The sequence below is a fragment of the Conger conger genome, chromosome 18, assembly GCF_963514075.1.
Source record: "Conger conger chromosome 18, fConCon1.1, whole genome shotgun sequence".
Taxonomy (NCBI): Eukaryota; Metazoa; Chordata; class Actinopteri; order Anguilliformes; family Congridae; genus Conger; species Conger conger.
In genome coordinates, this window is record NC_083777.1 from 32,486,831 (window position 1) to 32,514,228 (window position 27,398).

At 42.2% G+C, this 27,398-nt stretch overlaps 2 protein-coding genes and 1 long non-coding RNA gene across 3 annotated transcripts; all 3 read right to left on the minus strand.

Annotated features, from left to right (window-relative positions):
- Positions 1-875: 875 nt before the first annotated feature.
- LOC133118358 (glycine N-acyltransferase-like protein 3) lies at positions 876-3,919 on the minus strand. Its single transcript, XM_061228283.1, has 5 exons — positions 3,845-3,919; positions 2,030-2,137; positions 1,759-1,879; positions 1,533-1,665; positions 876-1,275 (listed from the first exon to the last, which is right to left on the minus strand). Exons 1-5 carry the CDS (start codon positions 3,917-3,919, stop codon positions 876-878), a joined length of 837 nt encoding a protein of 278 aa, XP_061084267.1.
- A 4,850-nt stretch (positions 3,920-8,769) lies between these two features.
- Positions 8,770-14,190, minus strand: LOC133118353 (glycine N-acyltransferase-like protein 3). The gene is made up of 6 exons (XM_061228276.1): positions 14,130-14,190; positions 12,215-12,319; positions 9,902-10,009; positions 9,633-9,753; positions 9,403-9,535; positions 8,770-9,169 (listed from the first exon to the last, which is right to left on the minus strand). The coding sequence occupies exons 2-6, from the start codon at positions 12,287-12,289 to the stop codon at positions 8,770-8,772; spliced, it is 837 nt and encodes a 278-aa protein (XP_061084260.1). The 5' UTR covers positions 12,290-12,319; positions 14,130-14,190.
- A 4,780-nt stretch (positions 14,191-18,970) lies between these two features.
- LOC133118369 (uncharacterized) lies at positions 18,971-21,894 on the minus strand. Its single transcript, XR_009706390.1, has 3 exons — positions 21,788-21,894; positions 19,193-19,300; positions 18,971-19,052 (listed from the first exon to the last, which is right to left on the minus strand). It is a non-coding gene; the product is annotated as an uncharacterized LOC133118369 (long non-coding RNA).
- Positions 21,895-27,398: the final 5,504 nt, after the last annotated feature.

The following is a 27,398-nucleotide window of genomic DNA, read 5'->3' on the forward strand; positions in this document are numbered from 1 at the left end:
AACTGAATTTACCACAGGTGGACTCCAAATAAGCTGTAGAAACATCTCAAGGTTGATCAGTGGAAACAGGATGTACCTGAGCTCAATTTTGAGCTTCATGGAAAAGGCTGTGAATACTTATCCATCCATCCATCCATCCATCCATTATCTTAACCCGCTTATCCTGAACAGGGTCGCAGGAGGGCTGGAGCCTATCCCAGCATACATTGGGCAAAAGGCAGGAATACACCCTGGACAGGTCGCCAGTCCATCGCAGGGCGCACACACACCATTCACTCACACACTCATACCTATGGGCAATTTAGACTCTCCAATCAGCCTAACCTGCATGTCTTTGGACTGTGGGAGGAAACCCACGCAGACACGGGGAGAACATGCAAACTCCGCACAGAGAGGCCCCGGCCGACGGGGATTCGAACCCAGGACCTCCTTGCTGTGAGGCGGCAGTGCTACCCACTGCACCATCCGTGCCGCCTGTGAATACTTATGTACATGTGATTTCTTAGTTTTTTATTTTTAATAAATTTGCAAAAATTTCAAAACAACTTTCATGTTGTCGTTATGGGGTGTTGTGTGTAGAATTTTGAGGAAAAAAATGAATTCATTCCATTTTGGAATAAGGCTGTAACATAACAAAATGTGGGAAAAGTGAAGCACTGTGAATACTTTCCGGATGCACTGTATATATTTTCATGCTCACAAAGAGAAGTTGCTGAGTATCTGTGTGAGTCAAACACTAATAAATCACAGGCTGAGTAACTGTGCAAGTTAAACATTAATAAATCACAGGCCGAGCTTTATTGCAAACATCTACATAACAGGTATTTTAGTAGTCACCTCACCTCACTTGTAATTTTATAAAAATAAATACTGGTTTAGTAGTTGAACTCAAACCAGGTGGCCTTGTAGGAGGGGTCTTCAGTAAAGCCCAGTTTCTTAAAGAGCCTGTAGGAGACCTGGTTCTCCTCCTCGACATTGCAGTACACAGGGTAACCCTGGGCATGGAGCCTTGCTGCCATGGTGCTCACCGGGATCTTGGCATAGCCCTTCCCCCTGTGCTCTGGCAGGGTGTATAGCATCCCCATGGCACAGTAATCATACAGCAGCACCAAGGAAACTGGACGGCCTTCTTCATCAGTGATGCAACATGTGGGGAAGTGGCTTATCAGATGTTTGATTCGTTGAAAACCTTTTTCATCATCTCCATATTTCCAGGTTTTATTCACCAAACCGACATGGGATTCATTCAGGGAGGAGATCCTGGCCTCCACATCTCTGTGGGGAAGGACAGGAACACAGGACTTAGGTTGAGGAAAAAGGCCTGTTTCATGACCAGACATTTGGATTTCATATAGTAAATTAACTTCAGCTGAACCTTGACCTCACATGAAAAGTAAGGTCTCTGTGCCAATGAGAGGACATTCAGTTCCACACCATTGGTATGTCTCAACAAAAACACAAAAACCACCAATGGCAAATGCAAGGGAGCTTCAACTAAAGATATGAGAATGGGAATGACCAACTGAATGTACCTGCTCACTGTCAGGTGAGGAAGGTGATTTGGGTCTTGTAATTCCAGGAGGTGAGCTACATGACACGGTCTCACTGTGACATCTTTTGTGGCAGAAATGTCCTTCAACATGGTGGTATGAAGCATGTCAATCCCTTCAGAAAACAAGAGAAACCCATAATATGAATCATAAAAACACATGGTTGCAATGGCTAGAAAGGTTAAAAAGGAAGAAGAAAATTATCCACCACCAATTTTCAAGTATTTATTCCAATCTAAGATGCTGTCTTCTGTAAACATTCTCTTAAGAACCTTCTCATCAGTACTGAAGAAAGTCAGTTCCTCATTTTTAAGCAGGGTGTGTTCACTCTGTTCATGCCATTAAAAAATTATCAGTTACTCAAACAATGGACACATGTAATATGTATTGATAATGAATACAGTACAATTCTGAAATTGACTGGATAAACAGAATGAGTGATTGAACATACACATACATAATATGTAATATGTATTCACCTTTTGGTGCAGTCGACAAATGATGGTTTTAAAATCAGGCCAGGAGTCCACAACAACCTCTAGTGTATGTGGTTTGTCTCTATTCATACCAAACAGATATCCATAAGCCTAAAGGACAAAATACAAAAATGTTCTTATTCACAGTTTTATTTCATAGCGAGACTCTCTCCACCCTGTTACACATTCCATGTGTGGAGGGAAGGATCGCCCTGATCATTAGACGTGGATATTCTTTCAGACACACTGACTGCCGGCCACGCCCTGATTAATGCTCTATAAAGCCCAGTCTACAGCAAACAGCCAACTTGAGATGAGACCAGAATTATGGTTGTGTCTATCAAAGCTGGCTGGGTTGGGGACCAGTAGCTTGTGCTCAGCCCAGCCTCAGTTTGTCCTGTGCATCTCTTCCCTGTCAGGTGTGCACATCGTGTTTGTTTGTTTTGTACCTTGCTGGGTGCTACTGCTCCATCTCCTTGTGGGGTGTCTTGCACAGTTTCCCCATACATATGGAACAGAGTGCAGAGATAGTCTCCATATGAAAGAGAGCGTATTGGTTATGTTGTAACCATGGTTCTCTGGTGTAGACAACTCAAAGTCAGGGCTGATCAAATGTTCCGTGCCAACTCCAGTGCTTTATAGAGCATGAATCAGGGCGTGGCTGGGACAACCGGGGTGTCATAAAGAATATCCACGTCTAATGACCAGAGGGGATCCTTCCCTCTACATATGGAATATGTAACCGGGGTATCAACACAGTATACAACCAGAACAGTTTCGACTGCATGCTCCATACAGATGGTTGCATGTGTAACAGGTGAAGAAATTGCCTGAGTCCGAGGTGGGATTTGAACCCCGGCCTCTCACCTGTCCAAATTATTTGTTGAACGAACGCGTTACCAGTCAGCTAAAGACGAACTCACCTCTAGCCAAGGGCAACAACGTTCTTTTTGAATTTGAGGGGTACGTCATCGGGGAGTGTTGCCGCGATAACCTGCTACCAGCCTTCGCTTTTCACTGCACCATCCGTGCTTACTAGCGAACTAGCTAAGCTAACCATGCTACACTCACCCCCCTTGACTTCCTTCTCCATGTGAAACTCCGCAGCGACCATTTTATTTATTTTATTTTTTACTCCCACCCAGATCCGAGTCACGGCACCAATGTAACAGGTGAAGAAATTGCCTGAGTCCGAGATGGGATTTGAATATCAGTATGGTGGGATTTGAGGGTTACGTCATCGGGGAGTGTTGCCGCGATAACCTGCTACCAGCTTCGCTTTCACAGCACCATCCATGCTTACTAGCGAACTAGCTGAGCTAACCATGCTACACATGCTTTAATAATACTCAAAATAGAAACATTCATCCTTGAAAATTAAGAAAATAAATGACTGAATACGCAGTACAATTTTAATATATTTACATAAATTGGTTTCAAATTGGCTCAATACAATTATTTTCATGAATTAATTATTTTTTACATTACATTATTGGCATTTGGCAGACGCTCTTATCCAGAGCGACGTACAACAAAGTGCATACCCATAACCTGGGATAAGTTCGCTGAAAGACCCTAGAGGGAACTACAATTTCAACTGCTACCTGTACAACAAAGATAAGGAGGAGGGCCTTTTTTTTTTTCTTTTTTTTTTTGAGAGCAAAGAAACAAACAAACAGAGCAAAAGTGACCAAAGTTAACTATCCAAACACTACAACACAACATGTTATCCCGTACAAAGCTATTTTCACCATCTAAGCTACTTCTAGTGATTTCACTCTATGTGGAACCTGCCAAAATAAATAATGTATACATTACCATGAAGCTTTTCGGTAAGTATGACCGCAGAACCTTTTCTGCTTGTTGTAACGCAGCCTTATTTAAAATCTTCATCTTTTCAAGACACGATATCCAGTTAAATATGATTGCAACATTTGTTTGGAAGGTGAGATGAGTTTTGGGGGTGTGTCTCCTCTTTTTTTTTTTTTTCAGGCTAACCTCATTGGAGCAGTGTACCCTACTTTGGCAGGTAAAGCATGAAGTAGGCGTTCCATTTGGAGTTTAGCAAGATGTTTTGTCATGTAACACAGTGTAGCACCTACACCGGGTGATTGACAAGGGAAAAGATGGTCTTCCCTAGTCAGCGAAACTGCCCAAAGATAGGTGTGCCAAGCTTGTGGCATCATATTCAAAAAGACTTGAGGCTGTAATTGCTGCCAAAGGAGCATCAACAAAGTATTGAACAAATGCTGTGAATACTTATGTACATGTGATTTCTTAGTTTTTTATTTTTAATAAATTTGCAAAAATTTCATTATGGGGTGTTGTGTGTAGAATTTTGAGGAACAAAATGAATTAATTCCATTTTGGAATAAGGCTGTAAGATAACAAAATGTGGGAAAAGTGAAGCACTGTGAATACTTTCCGGATGCACTGTATATATTTTCATATATATAGTATCTGTGTGAGTTAAATATTAATACATCACAGGCCATGCTCTATTGCAAACACCTACATAACAGGTATTTCAGCTAAGTCACCCCACCTCACTTGTAATTTTCCAAACAAGAAATATTGGTTTTGTAGTTGAACTCAACCCGGGTGGCCCTGTGAGAGGGGTCCTCAGTAAAGCCCGATTTCTTAAAGAGCCTGAAGGAGACCTGGTTCTCCTCCTCGATGTTGCAGTACACAGGGTAACCCTGGGCATGGAGCCTTGCTGCCATGGTGCTCACCAGGATCTTGGCATAGCCCTTCCCCCTGTGCTCTGGCAGGGTGTACAGCAACCCCATGGCACAGTAATCATACAGCAGCACCCAGGAAACTGGACGGCCTTCTTCATCAGTGATGCAACATGTGGGGAAGTGGCTTATCAGATGTTTGATTCGTTGAAAACCTTTTTCATCATCTCCAAATTTCCAGGTTTCACCAAACCGACATTGGATTATGTTGCAGATAACATGGCTGTGTCATATAGGGGAGGTGCAGGGGGCTGAGATACAGAATTTGTGCCTACCTGCTCACTCTTAACTGACTGAACATCACCCATTTCACTGTTATAGGCTTCCAATCTGGCTCGAGGTCCTTCCACAACCTTCAGCCTGAAGACCTTCCAGCTCAGATCTGTGAATTTCCTGTTCTTTCTTGTGCTGCTCTTCTAGAGCTTTTATCCTTTCTCTTTGCTTACTTTCCTCTTGCACAATCTTGTATTCAGACCCTTTTGATGCTAGCTCTGCTGCTGCATCAGCCCGTTATATGAAGACGAGGAATGATGGCTCCTATTTGACTGGGCAGCGGTAGAACCATTAATTGAGAGAGCATAGTCACGATCCAGCAGCTCACACAGACGACATCTTTCATTTTCTGCATCCAAATCTCCAGTAATCCCTGTTAATCTTTCATAGATGATTTTGATAATGTCACTGGTTACTGCTTCACATGCATCAACCTTTCGCCTTAAATCAGCTCTTGGTGCTCCCTGACCTCTTACTTCAATGTAAAGTCTGTTTCCCCTTTCTCTAAACTGTCCGCAAGTGAAGACAGGTGTTCTTTAGTCATTTCTGACTTTAAGTTTCTCTCTTGCCTCACGCGCTTGGATTTTCCACTGTTCGTATAAGCCGGTAAATCTTTTTTCCTTTTTACTTGCTTCTTCCTGTTGATAAGTAAGCATTTTTTCTGTTGGCATTCTGATACGCTCAGAGTGGCAAGGTTTGTCTGTATCACTCGGAACTTTTCACTGCAGATCAGCCAACATTTTTTCTTTACCTTTGATTGTTTCCTTTATATCCTGCCTTGTCGTATCACTCGTTTTGAAGCAAGCCGTTAAGATGCTGAATTTCTTTGATTAGATTGTCTATCTGTTCATGAATGTCCTTAAAGCTCTCGAATGAGGCTTCTGCGCCTTTTTCAGCCACTTTCAGTGCATCCAGAGACATTATAGGTATCGTTCAGTTTCCAGACAAATTCTGCCACCTGTTGTCCGCAGCGGGTATTTACTTTATAGACTCGAGACCATGTTGTGCAGCCTGGGGGCGGCTGGTCAAGTTCTGACTGTAGCGTCCTATATAATTAAGAACAAGCCTGGACTGATGATCTAAAGATGTTTAGAGCTCCAATTATCTTCATTGACCAACGTAAGAACGTGCTGCCCTTTCCGACTGGCGCTGAACTCCCGTTACTCTCCCCGTTCGTACTTATCACTAGTTTTATCTCGTTAACGTTGCGTTAATGCACCATTTATCCTTTCCGTTCTCTATCTACGTTCACTTTATGAAATAAGAATATTATGTCAAAAGAAAAGCACGTCCGGTTAACACGAATAACAAAATAAAATAACAAATACAAATTATGCACGTATGCTTAACTTTTTAATTAAATAATTTACACATACATTGGGCCTCATTTATCAAACGTGAGCCGAACGAACTAAATTCTTTGGAAATGTATTTGCAAATACAATGTGGGAAGTTTTCGGGTGTCAGTTTTTTCGTGGGAGCCGAACGAACTTCAGGAGTGGTCTCAGCTGATCGTATTGTGCGCGGAAATGAAAGGAATGAATGCGTTTATTATTCCTTTCATTTATATTTTATTTTGAAAAAATATTTGAATAAGCCAGTAATCCTGATTAATTGATGCTTGACTGGAGTTGAATATTGAAACAAGTCCACGCCCTTGTTATGTCGGATTCCCAGTAGCGTGCACACGTTCTTTGTCAGTTGGCAATGGCAGGCAAAGACAGGAGTCCATGGAGAGTAAAGAAGTTCCGTTTATTGTAGAATGGATTCCGCATCACTGTTCAACCGTTGTTTCGATAGAGATACTGGAGATACAATTTGAGAAAGACAAATAACCCGCGAGAGCACCTCGCTAGCACCAATTACTAGGTGAAATACACACAGCCGCTTGCCGGGCTGATAATTACTCCTGATTTTGTGGGTCTGTCTCAGGGTTTACGCCAAAGTTTCTCCAATGGCTCCAACATGCACTTCTTCAACCGAGTACAGGCACAACCGCCGCCTCGCTTTTCGCGGGCCAGGGTTTTATACCCAAATGTATCACTTAATGCAGTTCTCACTTAGGTCCGCTCCGGACAACCTAAACTAGTTGTGTTTTCTCACCCTCATTTTTACACACAAAATCAGGAATAACATTTAGGATACAATGCAGATGCATAAACAACCTGGTTCATTATAAAGTACATGAAAACCCTTAACAGTATATGCTATTCTGAACACTTAGCATAATGTTATTGAAATGTAAAACACATTAAAATGTATATTTCCAGGGTGATGACGTTGAACATGTGACAGTGTGTTCGCTAGCGCCCCCATGTGCATCTCGCCCAACACAACAGAATGCACTGCGAACACAAATCTGTCAAAATATAAATTCCATAAAACACATGAAGTTTGCTAAAAGCGAAGCCAACAAGTCTAAGTGTATAGCCGCTCTTAACATTACGTAAATGTATTGCTTGAGCCTATTCGAAGATTTGGGGCATGGCGTAGGCAAGAGGGCACGTTTCGTTGCCTCGCATTTGATTTCAGAAGTTGACATGAACTGTTTTCCCCAGTCAGAAGCTGGTCATTCGGTCATTCCGAAATGATGTGAACGCAGCATAAAACTCTTTTTCGATTACATTATTGCTTGAATAGAAGATGAAAGCATGGCTTACTTCCAGAACGTGGTCAGGTTCTTTCCGTCCTCAGCTTCTTGTGGACTGGCACAGGAAAGTGAAAATACATCGCTGCTTGATGATCCCGCAGTAACGTCTCGCCTATAATGAGATACCTTTGCCTCCAGTTTTATGTCAACCAAATAAATTTTATATATATGTCCATGCTCACAAAGAGAAGTTGCTGAGTATCAGTGTGAGTCAAACTGTTATGCTCCTGTGTTCTGTGTGCTAGTTCATCATTGTTTATTATCATCATTCTTGTAATTTATTATTTTTCATATTCATGTCTGGTGTTCTGTTTATATTCGTTAGTCTTTGCACTGGTCTTCCCCTGTGATGTCTGAGTCTGAATGTTTTCTAGCCCAGTCACTCCCTTGTCTGCGTGCCCCACTATTCGGGTGCTTAGGGGGTCCAGCCTTCCTTCCAATCTTACATTCCTTACTTCCTGCTTTCTCTCCATTTCATGTTTGTACATAGCACTAATATACTAATCCCAACTAACATAGAATTTGTACAGTACTAATTATACTATCACACTAATATGTTTGTCAAACTAACAAACTAACATTCACTAGTTTTGGGTATTTGTAATTAAAATCACTTAACTAACTTACTAACGCATCTCCAGTTTCAATTCTGGTCTGTAACTCCGCCTCCCTATTCTATCACTGATGACTTGCTTAGTTTCAGCGAAGTATTCGCACCTGTCTCTCCGTATCTCTGCATCTCCTGATTCTCTACAATTGTCTACTCTCTAGTCCGGAGCCGTTTGTTTTTGTTTTTGCCTTTTTGGACGGACCCCCCGGTTTTGACCCTGGCATGTTTTTCGGCTCTGCTCTGTCTGCCCCTTTTGATATTAAATCGCCATTTTTCTGCACCCCTGTCTGCTTCTGGTTCCTCTGTTCCCCCCGGCATAACACAAACACTAATAAATCACAGGCTGAGTAACTGTGCAAGTTAAACATTAATAAATCACAGGCCGAGCTTTATTGCAAACATCTACATAACAGGTATTATAGAAAAAAAAACCGAACCTCACTTATAATTTCATGAAAAAATAAATACTGGTTTAGTAGTTGAACTCAAACCAGGTGGCCCTGTAGGAGGGGTCCTCAGTAAAGCCCAGTTTCTTAAAGAGCCTGTAGGAGACCTGGTTCTCCTCCTCGATGTAGCAGTACACAGGGTAACCCTGGGCATGGAGCCTTGCTGCCATGGTGCTCACCAGGATCTTGGCATAGCCCTTCCCCCTGTGCTCTGGCAGGGTGTATAGCATCCCCATGGCACAGTAATCATACAGCAGCACCCAGGAAACTGGACGGCCTTCTTCATCAGTGATGCAACATGTGGGGAAGTGGCTTATCAGATGTTTGATTACTTGGAAACCATTTTCATCACCTCCACGTTTCCAGGTTTCATTCACCAAACCGACATGGAATTCATTCAGGGAGGAGATCCTGGCCTCCACATCTCTGTGGGGAAGGACAGGAACACAGAACACAGGTAGAGGAAAAAGGCCTGTTTTGTGACCAGTCATTTGGATTTCATTTAGTCAATAAACTTCAGTATGGTATCTGTGCCAATGAGAGGACACTCAGTTCCACACCATTGGGTATGTCTCAACAAAAACACAAAAACCTCCAGTGACAAATGCAAGGGAGCTTCAACTAAAGATATGAGAATGGGAATGACCAACTGAATGTACCTGCTCACTGTCAGGTGAGGAAGGTGATTTGGGTCTTGTAATTCCAGGAGGTGAGTTACACCACACGGTCTCATTGTGACGTTTTTTGTGGCAGAGATGTCCTTCAACATGGTGGTATGAAGCATGTCAATCCCTTCAGAAAACAAGAGAAACCCATAATATGAATCATAAAAACACATGGAGGGTTGCAATGGCTAGAAAGGTTAAAAAGGAGGAAAAAAATGATTCACCTCCAATTTTGAAGTATTTATTCCAATCTAAGATGCTGTCTTCTGTCAACATTCTCTTAAGAACCTTCTCATCAGTACTGAAGAAAGTCAGTTCCTCATTATAAAGCAGGGTGTGTTCACTCTGTTCATGCCATTAAAAAAAACAGTTACTCAAACAATGGACACATGTAATATGTATTGATAATGAATACAGTACAATTCTGAAATTGACTGGATAAACAGAATGAGTGATTGAACATACACATACATAATATGTAATATGTATTCACCTTTTGGTGCGGTCGACAAATGATGGTTTTAAAATCAGGCCAGGAGTCCACAACAACCTCTAGTGTAGGTCGTTTGTCTCTATTCATAGCAAACAGATATCCATAAGCCTAAAGGACAAAATGCAAAAATGTTCTTCATACCGAGACTCTCTCCACTTTGTTACACATTCCATGTGTGGAGGGAAGGATCGCCCTGATCATTAGACGTGGATATTCTTTCAGACACACTGACTGCCGGCCACGCCCTGATTAATGCTCTATGAAGCCCAGTCTACAGCAAACAGCCAACTTGAGATGAGACCAGAATGATGGTTGTGTCTATCAAAGCTGGCTGGGTTGGGGACCAGTAGCTTGTGTTCAGCCCTTCCTCAGCTAGTGTGTCAAACTGACACTTACAGTCAGCCTTGCATCTTACAGGCTGAGCTGCCTTCCAGTTCTTCTGTTTCTCTGTTTGTCCCGTGCATCTCTTCCCTGTCAGGTGTGCACATCGTGTTTGTTTGTTTTGTACCTTGCTGGGTGCTACTGCTCCATCTCCTTGTGGGGTGTCTTGCACAGTTTCCCCATTCATATGGAACAGAGTGGAGAGATAGTCTCCATATGAAAGAGAGCGTATTGGTTATGTTGTAACCATGGTTCTCTGGTGTAGACCACTCAAAGTCAGGGCTGATCAAATGTTCCGTGCCAACTCCAGTGCTTTATAGAGCATGAATCAGGGCGTGGCTGGGACAACCGGGGTGTCATAAAAAATATCCACTGTTATGTTCCTGTTTTCTGTCTGTTAGTTTATCATTGTTTATTATCATTATTCTTGTCATTTATTATTTTTCATATTCATGTCTGGTGTTCTGTTTATATTCATTCGTCTTTGCACTCGTCTTCCCCTGTGATGTCCGAGTCTGAATGTGTATGAGCCCAGTCACTCCCTTGTCTGCATGCCCCACTATTCGGGTGTTTACGGTCTTTCCGGGGTTCAACCTTCCTTCCAATCTTGCATTCCTTACTTCCTGCTTTCTCTCCATTTCATGTTTGTACACAGCACTAATATACTAATCCCAACTAACATAGTATAATTAGTACTGTACAAATCCTAACACAGTAATATGTTCATCAAACTAACAAACTAACATTCATTAGTTTTGGGTATTTGTCATTTAAATCACTGAACTAACTTACTAACGCATCTCCAGTTTCAATTCTGTTCTGTAACTCCGCCTCCCTATTCTATCACTGATTACTTGCTTAGTTTCAGCAAAGTATTCGCACCTGTCTCTCCGTATCTCTGCATCTCCTGATTTTGTGCAATTGTCTACTCCCTAGTCCGGAGCCATTTGTATTACATGTGTGTCTTTGCGATTCCAGTCCGCGTTGTGCTATTCCCCTTTCATGTGTCTCACCTGATGTTTAGTTGTTAGACCGCCCTCACTCCCATGCCCCGCCTAGTTTGTCTCATTCCCCTGTGTATTTATACCTGTCCTTTTCAGTTGCACCTTGCTAGTTCGTCTTGTCCTGTTTTTTTGAGTCCCGAGCCCTTTATTCCGTTCCCTGTTCTAGCCTCCTTATTCCCAAGCCTTGTTTTCCCAAGCCTTGTTTTCTCCCAAGCCTTGTTTTCCCGAGCCTTGTTTTCCCAAGCCTTGTTTTCCCGAGCCTTGTTTTCACCCAAGCCTTGTTTTCCCAAGCCTTGTTTTCCCAAGCCTTGTTTTCACCCAAGCCTTGTTTTCCCAAGCCTTGTTTTCCCAAGCCTTGTTTTCTCCCAAGCCTTGTTTTCCCGAGCCCTTGCCCTGTTTATTGTTGGATTCCCTGCGTTTGACCCCTGCCTGATTTGTGGACTCTTCTGTTGGATCTACTTTTGCCTGTCTGACCCCCTGGTTTTTGAACTTTTGCCCGTGTGCGATGACACTCTGTCTGCCCCTTCATCTGCTAGTAAACCTGCCATTTTCTACACCCCTATGTCTGCTTCTGGTTCCTCTGTCCGCCCAGTGTGACAATCCATGTCAAATGACCAGGGGGGATCCTTCCCTCTACATATCGGTATCAACACAGTATACAACCAGAACAGATGGGTGCATGCTTTAACAGTACAAAAAATAGAAACATTTATCCTTAAAAATTAAGAAAATAAATTATTAAATAAACAGTGCAATTATTAAAGATTTCCATTAATTGGTTTCAAATTGGCTCAATACAATTATTTTAATTATTATTTAATTATTTAATTATTAATTATTCCCGCACAAAGCTATTTTCACCATCTAGGCTACTTCTAGTGATTTCACTCTTTGTGGTACCTGCCAAAATAAATAATGTATACATTACCATGAAGCCTTTTGGTAAGTATGACCACAGAACCTTTTCTGCGTGTTGTAATGCAGCCTTATTTAAAATCTTCATCTTTTCAAGACACGATATCCAGCTAAAAACCTACAAAGAATGATGGCCTATATTAACTACATTTCAAAAAAAATAATCTTTAAAGAATTACTCATGAAAGTTTCAAATTTGAGATATGTTTCTAATATGACATCATATAGTCAAAACTCCACTGACCGCCTCGGATTTTGAACTTTACATAAGTCACGGTTTCTTATCAGTAGTTTAGGCAGAAAAAAGACGGTGGGTGTGCATCAGAAAAACTGGTTGTGGCACATTTCATTTTCGCCACCACAGACTATAGGCACCGCTAGACTGATGTGCACCTCCACATAAATATAGCCTAACCATCTAGTACTCTCCATTATAGGCTTGCCTACAACATAGCCAAAACATAAAAAGTTTTTTTTTAGGCTCGGACACAGATTCAGGGCTCCGTTGCAGACCACGAACTCTCAAAGTTTTCGTTTTTTTTATTGTTCAAGACGAGTGCAGGAATAAGCTAGACGTAGTCAGCAAAAACCGGTTTAAAAAAAATTATTCCGTTGGAATCGCACTGAAAGTGGTTGTTAAGTTCCATAAACTGTCGGACTCAGGATTTCGATTTTTTTAATACATATATTTTTTCACCTTTGCTCCTCCCAGTTGGTCTGTTGGTCTGCAGGTTATTTATGTTATGTTGCTGTGTCACATTCTCCCAAAGCAAGCGACTTTGGGAGAATGAGTGCACAGTGCAGAATATTTCTTGGATTTGACCATAGCCCAGTTCTCAATCTGTTTGTATCACAACCAACTGAAGTTATTCCCAGATGATTCGTACACATCTATGCCTGCATGTACGTTTATTCGGAAAGGACTGTTATGAGAAGTTTGTTCATCTGTTTTTACTGTGGATTAGCAGGGAAAGTAGGCAAAACTTCAACTCAAACGAATGTTCCCCAGTGCATTTCACAGTGTGAGGATATCACAGACTCTTGTGTGGTTATCCGTGACTCTTTTCCACATTTCTTTTAAAAACGTCTTTCTGTAGACTTAGGTTTTGCATTCCCTCCCTAAAAAATAAAATAAATCAAGCTTCTTCATCCAGCCTATTCTAGAGGTTAGATTAAGAGGTAATGTTGACGTGGTCTGAAATAATAAAAGTCTCATGCACACATTGTGCTTATCGTGCTGCATTGAAAACAATGACAAAAAACAAGGAAACATTTTTCAGATGATCAAATTAAAGACTCCTAATGAGGTCACTGACCACAGGTGTTATTTCATATTATTTCCCTTCAAACTAACACAATACAGGTTTAGCTCATTATAGCTTTCTTCATTAGCCCATCACCTAATGGTTAGCTTTCATGGCCAGGTGTACAGACTTTCACCAATTAGGAACCTGTTGATCAGTCTTTAATTTGATCAGTTAATATTTAATTTCATGTTTTTACCTCCCTTTATGTCATTTTCACTAGACCAAGAGCAAAATGTGATTATGGGACTTTTAGTCTGCAAAGCAAATTCAGACATAATCTGGCTTAAAAGCATCAATATTTCCTCTAAACATGATAAGAACCAAATATAGAGAAGTGGAGTTTTTTTTAAATTCCAGGACAGCAGTAGGCTATATTGCATAGCACGTGCCACCAATTAAACTTCTCATCTAACCCAGGCAGACAGAGTAAAATAGTTTATCATCTTCACTGATTCAAATTAAAGAAATGCTCCCGCTTCTCCGTGATGTTCTTAGGCCACGCAACCGACTCTCATCAGCTCGTACTTACCAGCCCAGGGATGGTTCCATACTACATTGTGACTATTATGGAAGAATTGTCAGTAAACGGAAGGTTGAGTCGAATAGCTAACACAAACTTACCTATTGACTGCACAAATATCAATGTTCTCACCCTACTACCTTGGTCCTGATTGATGATCGCAACATAGGTTTGGAAGATAAGAAGAGTTCTTGGGGTGTGTCTTCAAACTAGTTTTTCTGGCTAACCTCATTGGCAGCAGCGTACCAAGCTTCTGCAGGTCATGTATGCATTAGATGTTTTGTCATGATAAAAGGAATTCCTGCCTCTAATGCAATCAAGGCAAAAGTGGAATCGCACCAAAAGAAACTTCAAACCTGGATGTTCATGGCTCATGGGTAGAGTACTGAAAGCTAGAGCAGATTCAAGAGGACATGTTAGGAGTGTACTTCTGAGAACTAAGATTAGCACACTAGAACAACCTATCAGTAAGGTCTGCCTGCTGGTCCAAGTGTCACACTGAAGAAAATGACAAGTCCATGTAAGTATGCACGCACGCACGCACGCACGCACGCACGCACGCACGCACGCACGCACGCACGCACGCACGCACGCACACACACACACACACACACATTCATACGTTTGCATTACACACATAATGCATTACACACATAAGTAGACTTGTAGGAATACGAAAGATTTGACGAAAGATTTGATGTTGATTTGCCTCCTTAAATTTTGTTTCGTGTATTGTTATGTTACACACGGCAAACAATAGGGGCCGGTGTGTAGGAGCCAAAGGTTGGCCAGCTACAACAAATTTTGACTATTTAAGGGCACCACTGGATGATGCAAGCAGAGTTTGCCAATTGAAGACAGGTGCTCACCTGAAGGATGCCGAGCTGAAATCGGTTTTTCTTTTTTTTTCTTTTTTTTTAACGAGCTTTGCTTTAAAGTTTCAATTGTTTTCATTTGTAAAGGAAGTTTAAGTTTTCTAGAAGAGCTTTCTTTAGTTTTATTTTGTCCCGACATATCCTTTTTTGTTTGGGCTATTTTATAGCTTTATAGTCTATCCTGCATAACATATGCCTAGCATTTCAGCTACAAACATAGCCTATACATGCACACTCATTCATTCATCTTTTGAAACACCGTGAATCTGGAAGACTGGATACTTTGAACAAATCAAGAAGAAGCAATCTCCTCAATGCTGAGAAGTACAGGCAGATATTTATCCATCATGCTATACCATCAGGGAGGCATCTGATTGGTCCCAAATTTATTCTGCAGCAGGACAACGACCCCAAACATACAGCCAATGTCATGAAGAACTATCTCCAGCGTAAAGAAGAACAAGGAGTCCTGGAAGTGATGGTATGGCCCCCACAGAGCCCTGATCTCAACATAATCGAGTCTGTCTGGGATTACATGAAGAGACAGAATCATTTGAGGCTGCCTAAATCCAAAGAAGAACTGTGGCTAGTTCTCCAATTTGATCAGTTAATATTTAATTTCATGTTTTTACCTCCCTTTATGTCATTTTCACTAGACCAAGAGCACAATGTGATTATGGGACTTTTAGTCTGCAAAGCAAATTCAGACATAATCTGGCTTAAAAGCATCAATATTTCCTCTAAACATGATAAGAACCAAATATAGAGAAGTGGAGTTTTTTTTAAATTCCAGGACAGCAGTAGGCTATATTGCATAGCACGTGCCACCAATTAAACTTCTCATCTAACCCAGGCAGACAGAGTAAAATAGTTTATCATCTTCACTGATTCAAATTAAAGAAATGCTCCCGCTTCTCCGTGATGTTCTTAGGCCACGCAACCGACTCTCATCAGCTCGTACTTACCAGCCCAGGGATGGTTCCATACTACATTGTGACTATTATGGAAGAATTGTCAGTAAACGGAAGGTTGAGTCGAATAGCTAACACAAACTTACCTATTGACTGCACAAATATCAATGTTCTCACCCTACTACCTTGGTCCTGATTGATGATCGCAACATAGGTTTGGAAGATAAGAAGAGTTCTTGGGGTGTGTCTTCAAACTAGTTTTTCTGGCTAACCTCATTGGCAGCAGCGTACCAAGCTTCTGCAGGTCATGTATGCATTAGATGTTTTGTCATGATAAAAGGAATTCCTGCCTCTAATGCAATCAAGGCAAAAGTGGAATCGCACCAAAAGAAACTTCAAACCTGGATGTTCATGGCTCATGGGTAGAGTACTGAAAGCTAGAGCAGATTCAAGAGGACATGTTAGGAGTGTACTTCTGAGAACTAAGATTAGCACACTAGAACAACCTATCAGTAAGGTCTGCCTGCTGGTCCAAGTGTCACACTGAAGAAAATGACAAGTCCATGTAAGTACGCACGCACGCACGCACGCACGCACGCACGCACGCACGCACGCACGCACGCACGCACGCACGCACGCACGCACGCACGCACGCACGCACACACACACACACACATTCATACGTTTGCATTACACACATAATGCATTACACACATAAGTAGACTTGTAGGAATACGAAAGATTTGACGAAAGATTTGATGTTGATTTGCCTCCTTAAATTTTGTTTCGTGTATTGTTATGTTACACACGGCAAACAATAGGGGCCGGTGTGTAGGAGCCAAAGGTTGGCCAGCTACAACAAATTTTGACTATTTAAGGGCACCACTGGATGATGCAAGCAGAGTTTGCCAATTGAAGACAGGTGCTCACCTGAAGGATGCCGAGCTGAAATCGGTTTTTCTTTTTTTTTCTTTTTTTTTAACGAGCTTTGCTTTAAAGTTTCAATTGTTTTCATTTGTAAAGGAAGTTTAAGTTTTCTAGAAGAGCTTTCTTTAGTTTTATTTTGTCCCGACATATCCTTTTTTGTTTGGGCTATTTTATAGCTTTATAGTCTATCCTGCATAACATATGCCTAGCATTTCAGCTACAAACATAGCCTATACATGCACACTCATTCATTCATCTTTTGAAACACCGTGAATCTGGAAGACTGGATACTTTGAACAAATCAAGAAGAAGCAATCTCCTCAATGCTGAGAAGTACAGGCAGATATTTATCCATCATGCTATACCATCAGGGAGGCATCTGATTGGTCCCAAATTTATTCTGCAGCAGGACAACGACCCCAAACATACAGCCAATGTCATGAAGAACTATCTTCAGTGTAAAGAAGAACAAGGAGTCCTGGAAGTGATGTTATGGCCCCCACAGAGCCCTGATCTCAACATCATCGAGTCTGTCTGGGATTACATGAAGAGACAGAATTATTTGAGGCTGCCTAAATCCAAAGAAGAACTGTGGCTAGTTCTCCAAGACGTTTGGAACAACCAACCTGCCGAGTTCCTTCAAAACGTTTGTGCAAGTATACCAAGAAGAATTTATGCTGTTTTGAAGGCAAAGGGTGGTCAGATTTTTCTGCTGTTCATTCACTGCTTCGGTTCATGCATTTTGTAAATTGATAAAAAATAAACTATTAACATTTCTAATTTTGAAAGCATTCTTATTTTACAGCATTTTACACACCTGCCTAAAACTTGTACACAATACTGTAGAACCCTAGCCATTTTCAATTTAAAAGCAACAAGGTGCAGAGAAGGGACTATGGCCAACTGGAATAGAATTGGGTGTTGTTGTGGAAGGTTGTTAACTTTTTTGGCACCACCACCAGAGGAGCACCACCACCAGAGGAACACCACCCCACCCGCCCACTGACAGTGTGTATGAGCGCAACTAAGAAAGGGTATTCCAGCCAGTCCACCTTAAAGAACATTGCATTGTGGGATTTCCCTTCTTGCGGGAAGCATTTTATGCCCTTGTAGGGAGGGAAGAACAAGGAAGCAAGGGAATATAATCATTCCCTCCCCTTTCATGATTTCAGAACTGATACCCAGAAGAGAGAATAAAATTTGGAATCGAACCCAGCATCAGGGTCCAAAACCTCGGCCAGGTGTGTCTAATGTGCGGTGCAGAGCAAAGCTTTGAAGCAGACCACAGGTCATCAGCCATCACTGCTCTTTTTAATACAGCTAACAACATGACCAAGAACGTGGTTCTTTATGGGAATCAATATTTGATTGAGCTTTGTGTATAGCATTGTACACTTCTTTCAATTGTCCTGTTTGTGCCTGTTGGTTGAAAATTGGCGAAATTATTTAGAATTCAACATTTTGAAATCGCCTTTTTCCAAAAAGGACAGCCTGAGTAATTGCGAGTCAAACACTAAGTCTCAGGCCGTGCTCAATTGCAAAAGCCAACATAACAGACGTATTTTAGAAAAGTCACCACACTTGGAATTTTCCTCAAAAGTAAGACTGGTTTAGTAGTTGAACTCAAACCGGGTGGCCCTGAAGGAGAGGTATTCAGTAAAGCCCAGTTTCTTAAAGAGCCTGTAGGAAACCTGGTTCTCCTCCAAAACGTAGCAGTACACAGGGTAACCGTGGGCATGGAGCCTTGCTGCCATGGTGCTCACCAGGATCTTGGCATAGCCCTTCCCCCTGTGCTCTGGCAGGGTGTACAGCATCCCCATGGCACAGTAATCATACAGCAGCACCCAGGAAACTGAACGGCCTTCTTCATCAGTGATGCAACATGTGGGGAAGTGGCTTATCAGATGTTTGATTCGTTGAAAACCTTTTTCATCATCTCCACGTTTCCAGGTTTCATTCACCAAACCGACATGGAATTCATTCAGGGAGGAGATCCTGGCCTCCACATCTCTGTGGGGAAGGACAGGAACACAGGACTTAGGGAGAGGAAAAAGGCCTGTTTTGTGACCAGTCATTTGGATTTCATTTAGTCAATAAACTTCAGTAAGATCTCTGTGCCAATGAGAGGACACTCAGTTGCACACCATTGGGTATGTCTCAACAAAAACACAAATACCACCAGTGACAAATGCAAGGGAGCTTCAACTAAAGATATGAGAATGGGAATGACTTCTGTCAACATTCTCTTAAGAACCTTCTCATCAGTACTGAAGAAAGTCAGTCCCTCATTATGAAGCAGGGTGTGTTCACTCTGTTCATGCCATTAAAAAAATAATCAGTGGACAAATGTAATATACATTCATATTGAATACAGTACAATTCTGAAATTGACTGGATAAAGAGAATGAGTGATTGAACATACACATAACATAATATGCAATATGTAGTCACCTGTGGGTGCGGTCGACAAATGATGGTTTTAAAATCAGGCCAGGAGTCCACAACAACCTCTAGTATATGTGGTTTGTCTCTATTCATAGCAAACAGATATCCATAAGCCTAAAGGACAAAATACAAAATTTGTATTGTTCACAGTTCCATATGTGGAGGGAAAGATAGTGTCGTGAGCCACGGACCCCTTGCCGAGCTCAGACCTCACGTTCCCACGAGCAGTACCCCACGAGGAGGTGTCTCAGGGACGAACTCAAGTACTCCGAACGTCCTGGAGCCCTGGTAAGTTCTACTGAACTTCCAGCCCAGTCTCGAAGTGAAGGGTGTGATGCAAATCTGGTATTCGATGTCCTGTATTCAATGTTTTCCTCTAAAGAATCTTTATCACATATGATTATAGTAAGATATACTTTATTATAATCAATCAAAAGAATAGAGTTACACAGATTACAGTGTAAATATCATCTTTCAGTTTGCTGATCACATGCAAGTTACATATACCCCTTTAGCTCTTTCTAATTTACCTTTCCACCATGATGTTTAAAAGTCAAGGTACACCCCTCAAATACCCATCCTCTTCTTTGGCCTTTACCTTATGGCTCCCCCTTCACGGAGATAAAAGCTACTGAACTTCCATTAATACAATGGGTACGAACACCCCTAAAGTCTACTACTTATTTATATCGTATATAGTATCTTACTAAAAAATAAAAGACATAAAAATGAAAGGAAACTTATAACGTTGAGCTTCTATGTACTACTTTTCCTACTTTTACTAGTAATATAGATTATAATTACCACCCATGCCCTAAATATTGCCATCTCGTTTTCTGTGGGATTTGATCCCTCCTCCTTGCTGTTGATGAGCTCTTTGAACAGCTGCATTGGTTTGGGAATCTGGGGCCGGATCAGGACCCAGACTTTCAAAAGACGTGACTTTGCACTTCGTACTTCTCCTGCCAGTTGTCTGGGATGTGCACTGGTGTTTTCTCATACCTCAAAAGAAATTTCCCCAATACTTTATCTCATGTGCCCCTCCGGTTGGGAGTTTCCACCATCTTAAACGAGTGGAAAAACACTAGCTTTTTTGTATTTTTTTAAGGAACCTATTCATCACTGGTATTTGTCTCCCTGTCATAATCTCTCCTTGGACTTTCTCCAAACTTTGACTTCATACAAGCCAGAAGTTAGTGCCCTCCACCATCTCAACACACTCTTCAGGTGCCCCTCTCCGCGGCGCCTTAAGGGATCTACAAAGGATAATCCAGCTAATAGCTGGGTGTAATTCATCATTTAACTCCTCCACTGTTAGTCCTTTGAATCTATCCGATAAATAATTTGTGCTATAATCAGGAAGGCCCTTGAAGCCTCTTAATCTTCTTTCGGTATTGACATCCCTTCCGTTTTCCTTATTTTTTTTCTTTAGCCAGGCATTGTGCCCCTCCCCTGTAGGGTTGGGGTATTCTCAGTCAGAACTTTAACCTTGCTCCTTAAAACCCTAAATCTAAGTCCCCCGACTTCAGACTCCTCTACTGACAAGTATGGCTGCTCATTATCTCTGAACCACATATTTTTCTTCTTACAGGCATTCTTACTACCACCTCAATGGCGTGTGCGAGGGGTTAACAATGCATTCTTTCCTAACCCATCCCCCGTCAATCTCTCATCAGGGGGGCCTAGGGCCGGGTCCTCGACAATAGCCCTGATCATTAGACGTGGATATTCTTTCAGACACACTGACTGCCGGCCACGCCCTGATTAATGCTCTATAAAGCCCAGTCTACAGCAAACAGCCAACTTGAGATGAGACCAGATTTATGGTTGTGTCTATCAAAGCTGGCTGGGTTGGGGACCAGTAGCTTGTGCTCAGCCCTGCCTCAGCAAGTGTGTCAAACTGACACTTACAGTCAGCCTTGCATCTTACAGGCTGAGCTGCCTTCCAGTTCTTCTGTTTCTCCGTTTGTCCTGTGCATCTCTTCCCTGTCAGGTGTGCACATCGTGTTTGTTTGTTTTGTACCTTGCTGGGTGCTACTGCTCCATCTCCTTGTGGGGTGTCTTGCACAGTTTCCCCATACATATGGAACAGAGTGCAGAGATAGTCTCCATATGAAAGAGAGCGTATTGGTTATGTTGTAACCATGGTTCTCTGGTGTAGACAACTCGGAGGCAGGGTTGATCAAATGTTCCGTGCCAACTCCAGTGCTTTATAGAGCATGAATCAGGGCGTGGCTGGGACAACCAGGGAGTCATAAAGAATATCCACGTCTAATGACCAGGGGGGATCCTTCCCTCTACATATGGAATATGTAACCGGGGTATCAACACAATATACAACCAGAACAGCTTCGACTGCATGCTTCATACAGATGGTTGCATGCTTTAACAATACTCAAAATAGAAACATTTATCCTTGAAAATTAAGAAAATAAATGACTGAATACACAGTACAATTATAAAATATTTACATGAATTGGTTTCAAATTGCCTCAATTATTTTAATTATTTTATCCCAACAAAGCTATTTTCACCATCTAAGCTACTTCTAGTTATTTAACTCTTTGTGGAACCTGCCAAAATAAATAATGAATACATTACCATGGAGCTTTTTGGGAAGTGTGACCGCAGAACCTTTTCTGCTTGTTGTAATTCAGCCTTATTTAAAATCTTCATCTTTTCAAGACACGATATCCAGCTAAAAGCCTACAAAGAAGCATGGCCTAATTACTCATGAAAAAAGATGTTTCAAATATGAGAGATGAAATCACACAATATTACAAAATAATGTTTTTGAAAGGATTTGAACGTCATGTTTAGCTAACGTGGGCTGGGACAGGCAAAAGTTCTCGAGGGAGGTTTAATTTATCTTTTAAGATGTTGATCTGAAACGTGCATGTAGGATGTTATATAGTACACTTTAAGGGGTAATATACCCGAAATCATGAGTGTCTTTCCTCTGTTTTATAGATAACATTAATCCTATTGTTTAAAAAATAATAAATAAATAAAAATAAATAAATTTAAAAAAAGAAAAGAAAAAGAAAATTAAGCCGTGCAGCCCAGACTGAACTTTCGTTTGTTCGCCCCAACCGTGCCGTGGCGCCAGGGTGAAAACGTGAGGAAATGAACCCCCCAACTCCGCCCTCTTATTGATTGATGGGCAGGACGAGCGATCCTCTCATCCTCTTCCCTCAATCGACCGCCTTTGGCCGTAAAATGCTTTTTTTTTTGACTGACAGTGGTGTTCGTTAAATTTCAACCGGCTGCAAGGTTGTTTTCATTTTCCAGTTTTAACGAAATGTAAAAATCTATGTACTTTGAGACTTTGGAAAGGGGTAGGCTATATTAATGCACTTTATTCATTTTTCATCAAGTAGATAAGTCTCACTTTGTTTTCGATCATTAGAGCATCACGAAGCATTGTTTTTATTATTGTCTGCATTGATTCGTTTAAGTGTGTGGCGACTGATGCAGTGTAGCAACATGTTACCGTTCGTAGACTATTGATCAGAACAGGTCAGCCAGCCAGCATTAGTGCTGGTATCCTTACGTTTAACATGAAACTTGTGGCAATTGTTACAGCATAGCAACGTTGCTGTTCGTATTGATCCGAACAAGCTAGCCAGCGTTAGTGCCTTCAATTAAATGTGAAACTTTCAGGTAGCAATTCAGGCTATTGTATTAACGTCTTCCGTTATCTGATCTTCTTTCTTGGGTTTTTTTTTTTGGTTTAGGCTGTCTCCCGCATTGACGGAGGTTAGCTGGGGGGCAGCCCCGGAAGAATGTGGACGCTGCGCGTGCGATACTGCTCTTCAGTGGGACCAGCGCTGGGCGATTCTGGAGGAGCGGAGCCGGACTGGTGCCATGGCAACGACCGCGCGAGTTTGCGGAGGAAGGACGCAGTAAGACTACACTCACTCTGACGAGGGCGGAGGGAACTGAGTCTTCCACGCTGTGGTAACGCAACGGGCGGACCAGTACCGGAGCCAGCACTAGCTCATTCCCCATTGGTGGAAGTGCGGACAGTGAAGCAGATCCAGCGTGCAGTGGACAGCAGAGTGGTTCGGGGCGCAGCTCAGCGACCTCAGGAGACTTTATTGCACAGCGGGAGACAGCCGATTGTTTCGGGGTTGGGTTTTCTTTTTTCTTTTTCGTTTTGGAATGTAGAGGCCGAGCACAGCATTGGGGGCCAACTACATCCCCTCTAAAGTTATTTGTTGTGATGGAGTTATTTGGTGTGCGTGGAAGTGAAAGGTGTGAGTGCGTGTGAGACCCCGCCCGTGTTGGCTGACTTGCCCTTTGAGGGAATAAATAAAATAAAGCTTTTGCCCTTTACCTGCTTCGTTGTGAGCTCCTTGTGGTGGGTCGGTTCTGCATAAGAATAATAGGAACCCGTTGAGGGGGCGGGAGTCAGCTGGTGCTTTTCCCGCTCCCGACATCAACAGACAATCACGTGATTAAAAATAACCTTATTACTATTAGACCACTTTCTGAATTAAGTGCTCACTATGAGTCTTTTTCTGTCTCTCTCCCAGCAGACAGACAGCCTTTGACCTTAATGTCTCTGCTCCTCCTGGAAGGGGGTAGCTAGCACATTCTGGTCTTACAGCAAGGTCAACAAGGGGTAATCAGAAGACAAAATACTGATAAATGTTAGTGGCCAGCTTCATGTCGTTTTGTTTTGGTAAAGCCCCCCCTTCTGGGTCAGTGTACTGAAAACTGTATATAAGCCTTGCTATGCCTGATTCAAATCAGAGCCAGTAAGCTCTCTCACTTTGTTTTTTCTTTGCAAATAAATAAGAAAGTTAAACTCAAGTATATTGTTCTTTTTTTATTGTCGAACTGTTTCATCAGACGATGCTCACCTGTGATATGCAAAAAGAGCCATTTCCTTAACAGAATTGTATTAATCTGTTTTTACTGTAGATTAGCAGGGGAAGTAGACAACTTCAACAACTCAAACGAATGTCCCCTGTGCGTTTCACAGTGTGAGGATATCACAGACTCTTGTGAGGTTCTGTGACTACCTTTTTCCACATTTCTTTTAAAAACGTCTTTCTGGAGAGGTTTTGCGTTCCCTCCCTAAAAAATTAAATAAATGAAGATGGCTAGATGAAGAGGAAATATAATATCGATTTTAAGACAAATGGTCTGAAATTGCGATGCATGCCATGACTGGTAAGTCTCATGCACACATTGGGCCTCATTTATCAAACGTGAGCCGAACGAAATTCCCCCTAAATTCTAAATTCTAAAGCGTGCTTTGTGGATTTATTATTCCATTCATTTATATTTCATTTTGATTTTGAGTGGTAACATTATTTGAATAAAATGATTGGATATTACAATTATTCATATCATATAAAAACGCAACAGGATTCAACATTGAAATGGGTGATGTTTCATTCCGGTAATCCAGATTAATTCATGCTTGAATGGAGTTGAATAAAATTCCATAAAACACATGAAGTTTGCGAAAAGCGAAGCCTACAAGCCTAAAAGTTTGCTATAAATAGGGGGTACCCATCTTAGACCGTCGTTTATATGTATGGTCTTTCTTAACATTACATGTAAATGTGTAGCCTATTAGAAGATTTAGCCTACTGCGGAAAGAGCCCATGTTTTTTTGTTGACGTGAATCGTTTTTCCCAGTCGGAAGGTGGTAATTCGGTCATTCCTATATGATGTGAACCCAGCATTAGACTCTCTTTAGATTACATTATTGCTTGAATAGAAGATTAAAGTCATTAATGTCAAACCATTTTATGTGGAACTCAAGACAGATTACAAAAACAGCAATAACTCTGATCCAATGCAGCATTCCAGTCATGGTGCATACGTAGTTTATGTAGCCTATATAAACAAACGTAGAATAATTACTAATATTTAGATGTTAGTTCGGATGAAGAAGGAAGCCTGCACAGTGATATGCTCCTAACACGTTTCAATCCCAGTGGATCATCATCAGGTTTGGCACATCGCTTTATGTTTCTCCACAAGGATCATCTTAATTTCCTCGTCTGTTTTTGAACAGAATAATAAACAACGAACAATAACGGCGAGTTCAAGTATATTATAAGAAAACATCTTCTATGCCACGATGTTAAGTCCTACATACGTTTTATATACATTTTCATGTTCGCATTCAGCCATTTCTTTTTAATTGACTGACATTTATTTCCGTGGTCCTTATAAGGTATTTTATGGGCGTCAATTTATTCAAATTATTCATTTTGTACACGCGCTTTTTGTTTACTATTGATTGGTATTGATCAACATACACACAACACAAAAAAAGCTGTGTCTCCTCCTCTTTCATGAATCCCGCGCAAATTTTTAGTTCGTTTCCGATTACACATACATTTTCACACGGATTTCCGAAAATATTGATAAATGAGGCCCACTGTGCTTATCGCGCTGCATTGCAAACAATGATAATAAACAAGGAAACATTTTTCAGATGATTACATTACATTACATTACATTTTAGTCATTTGGCAGACACTTTTAATCCAAAGCGACTTACAAGTGCATAAGTTCTACCAATAGTCAAAGCATCACATCCAGAAACTCGCAAAATACACATGAAATGCTGTTCTAAACATAGTTGTCCTCATAAGTGCATTCGTTTTTTTTATTGTTTTTTTTGGGGGGGGTTAGACAAGGATAGGGATATCAGAAAGGAGGGGCAGGGGAAATCAGGAGGGAGGACTAAGGTAGAGTTTGAAAAGGTGGGTTTTGAGTCTGCGTCGAAATAGGGGGAGGGATTCTGCTGTTCTGACAGTGGTAGGCAAGTCATTCCACCACTGTGGAACCAGAACGGAAAACAGGCGTGAACGTGCAGCTCGACCGCCAGGTGCACGTAGAGAGGGAACCATAAGGCGACCAGAGCTGGCAGACCGGAGTGATCTAGCTGGGGAGTAAGGAGTGATCAGGGATTGTATGTTAGGTGGGGCAGTCCCCTTAGCAGCCTGAAATGCCAACACTAGGGCCTTGAAACGGATGCGTGCGGCAATAGGAAGCCAGTGGAGGCCAATGAGAAGCGGGGTGACATGAGCCGACCTGGGCTGACTGGTGATCAGGCGGGCTGCAGCATTTTGGACCAGCTGGAGAGGCTTGATGGCACACGCTGGGAGACCGGCTAGGAGGGAGTTGCAGTAATCCAGGCGGGAAATGACGAGCGCCTGGACTAGGAGCTGGGTGGCTTTCTCAGTTAGGAGATGACGGATACGGCGTATATTATACAGAAAGAACCTGCAAGTTCTGGCAGAGGAGGATACTTGTGGAGCCAGGGTGAGGCAGTTATCAAGAGTCACCCCAAGGTTCTTTGCCGTACGGGAGGAGGAAACTACAAAGTCCTCAACAGTCAATGAGAGGTCGATTGACGGAGAGGACTTAGCAGGGATGTAGAGAAGCTCAGTTTTGGCAAGGTTGAGCTTCAGGTGATGGGAAGTCATCCACGCAGAGATATCAGCCAAGCAGGCAGAGATCCGTGTGGTGACTTGGGTGTCGGGGGGGAAGGAAATGAAGAGTTGGGTGTCATCAGCGTAGGAATGATAAGAAAAGCCATGGGAAGAGATAACAGAACCAAGAGACATGGTGCATAGCGAGAAGAGGAGAGGCCCAAGAACCGAGCCCTGTGGGACTCCAGTTAGTAGGGGGTGAGGGTCGGAGACAGAGCCCCTCCAAGTCACCTGGTAGGAGCGACCAGAGAGGTAGGAGGAAAACCAGGCGAGTGCAGAACCTGTGACACCCATCCCAGACAGCGATGAGAGCAGAATCTCATGGTTGACTGTATCGAAGGCGGCCGACAGGTCGAGGAAGATGAGGACAGAGGAGAGGGATTTTGCTTTAGCAGAGTGGAGTGCCTTAGTGACCGAGAGCAGGGCGGTTTCAGTGGTGTGGCCACTCTTGAAGCCAGACTGGTTGGGGTCATGGAGATTGTTCTGGAGAAGATAAGTGGACAGTTGGGAGCAGACCGCCCGTTCCAGAGTTTTAGCGAGAAAGGGAAGAAGAGAGACAGGCCGGTAGTTGTTCAGGGCAGAAGGGTCAAGAGTAGGTTTTTTGAGCAGGGGAGTGACTCTGGCCCTCTTCAGGGAAGAGGGCATGGTGCCGGAAGAGAGGGAGGTGTTGATCAGAGAGGAGAGAAAAGGGAGAATGTCATCAGATATAGATTGTAGGAGGGGAGAGGGGATGGGGTCAAGAGGAC

Excerpts from the sequence above, each read along its gene's own strand:
- LOC133118358 (XM_061228283.1), bottom strand. The coding sequence starts at position 3,919 with ATGAAGATTTTAAATAAGGCTGCGTTACAACAAGCAGAAAAGGTTCTG. Across the intron at positions 1,666-1,758 it reads TAAATACTTGAAAATTGGTG|GGATTGACATGCTTCATACC; the intron begins GTGGATAATTTT and ends TGTTTTCTGAAG. Across the intron at positions 1,276-1,532 it reads CCTCACCTGACAGTGAGCAG|AGATGTGGAGGCCAGGATCT; the intron begins GTACATTCAGTT and ends CCTTCCCCACAG.
- LOC133118353 (XM_061228276.1), bottom strand. The coding sequence starts at position 12,289 with ATGAAGATTTTAAATAAGGCTGCATTACAACACGCAGAAAAGGTTCTG. Across the intron at positions 10,010-12,214 it reads ACTTACCAAAAGGCTTCATG|GCTTATGGATATCTGTTTGC; the intron begins GTAATGTATACA and ends TTTGTCCTTTAG. Across the intron at positions 9,536-9,632 it reads TAAATACTTCAAAATTGGAG|GGATTGACATGCTTCATACC; the intron begins GTGAATCATTTT and ends TGTTTTCTGAAG.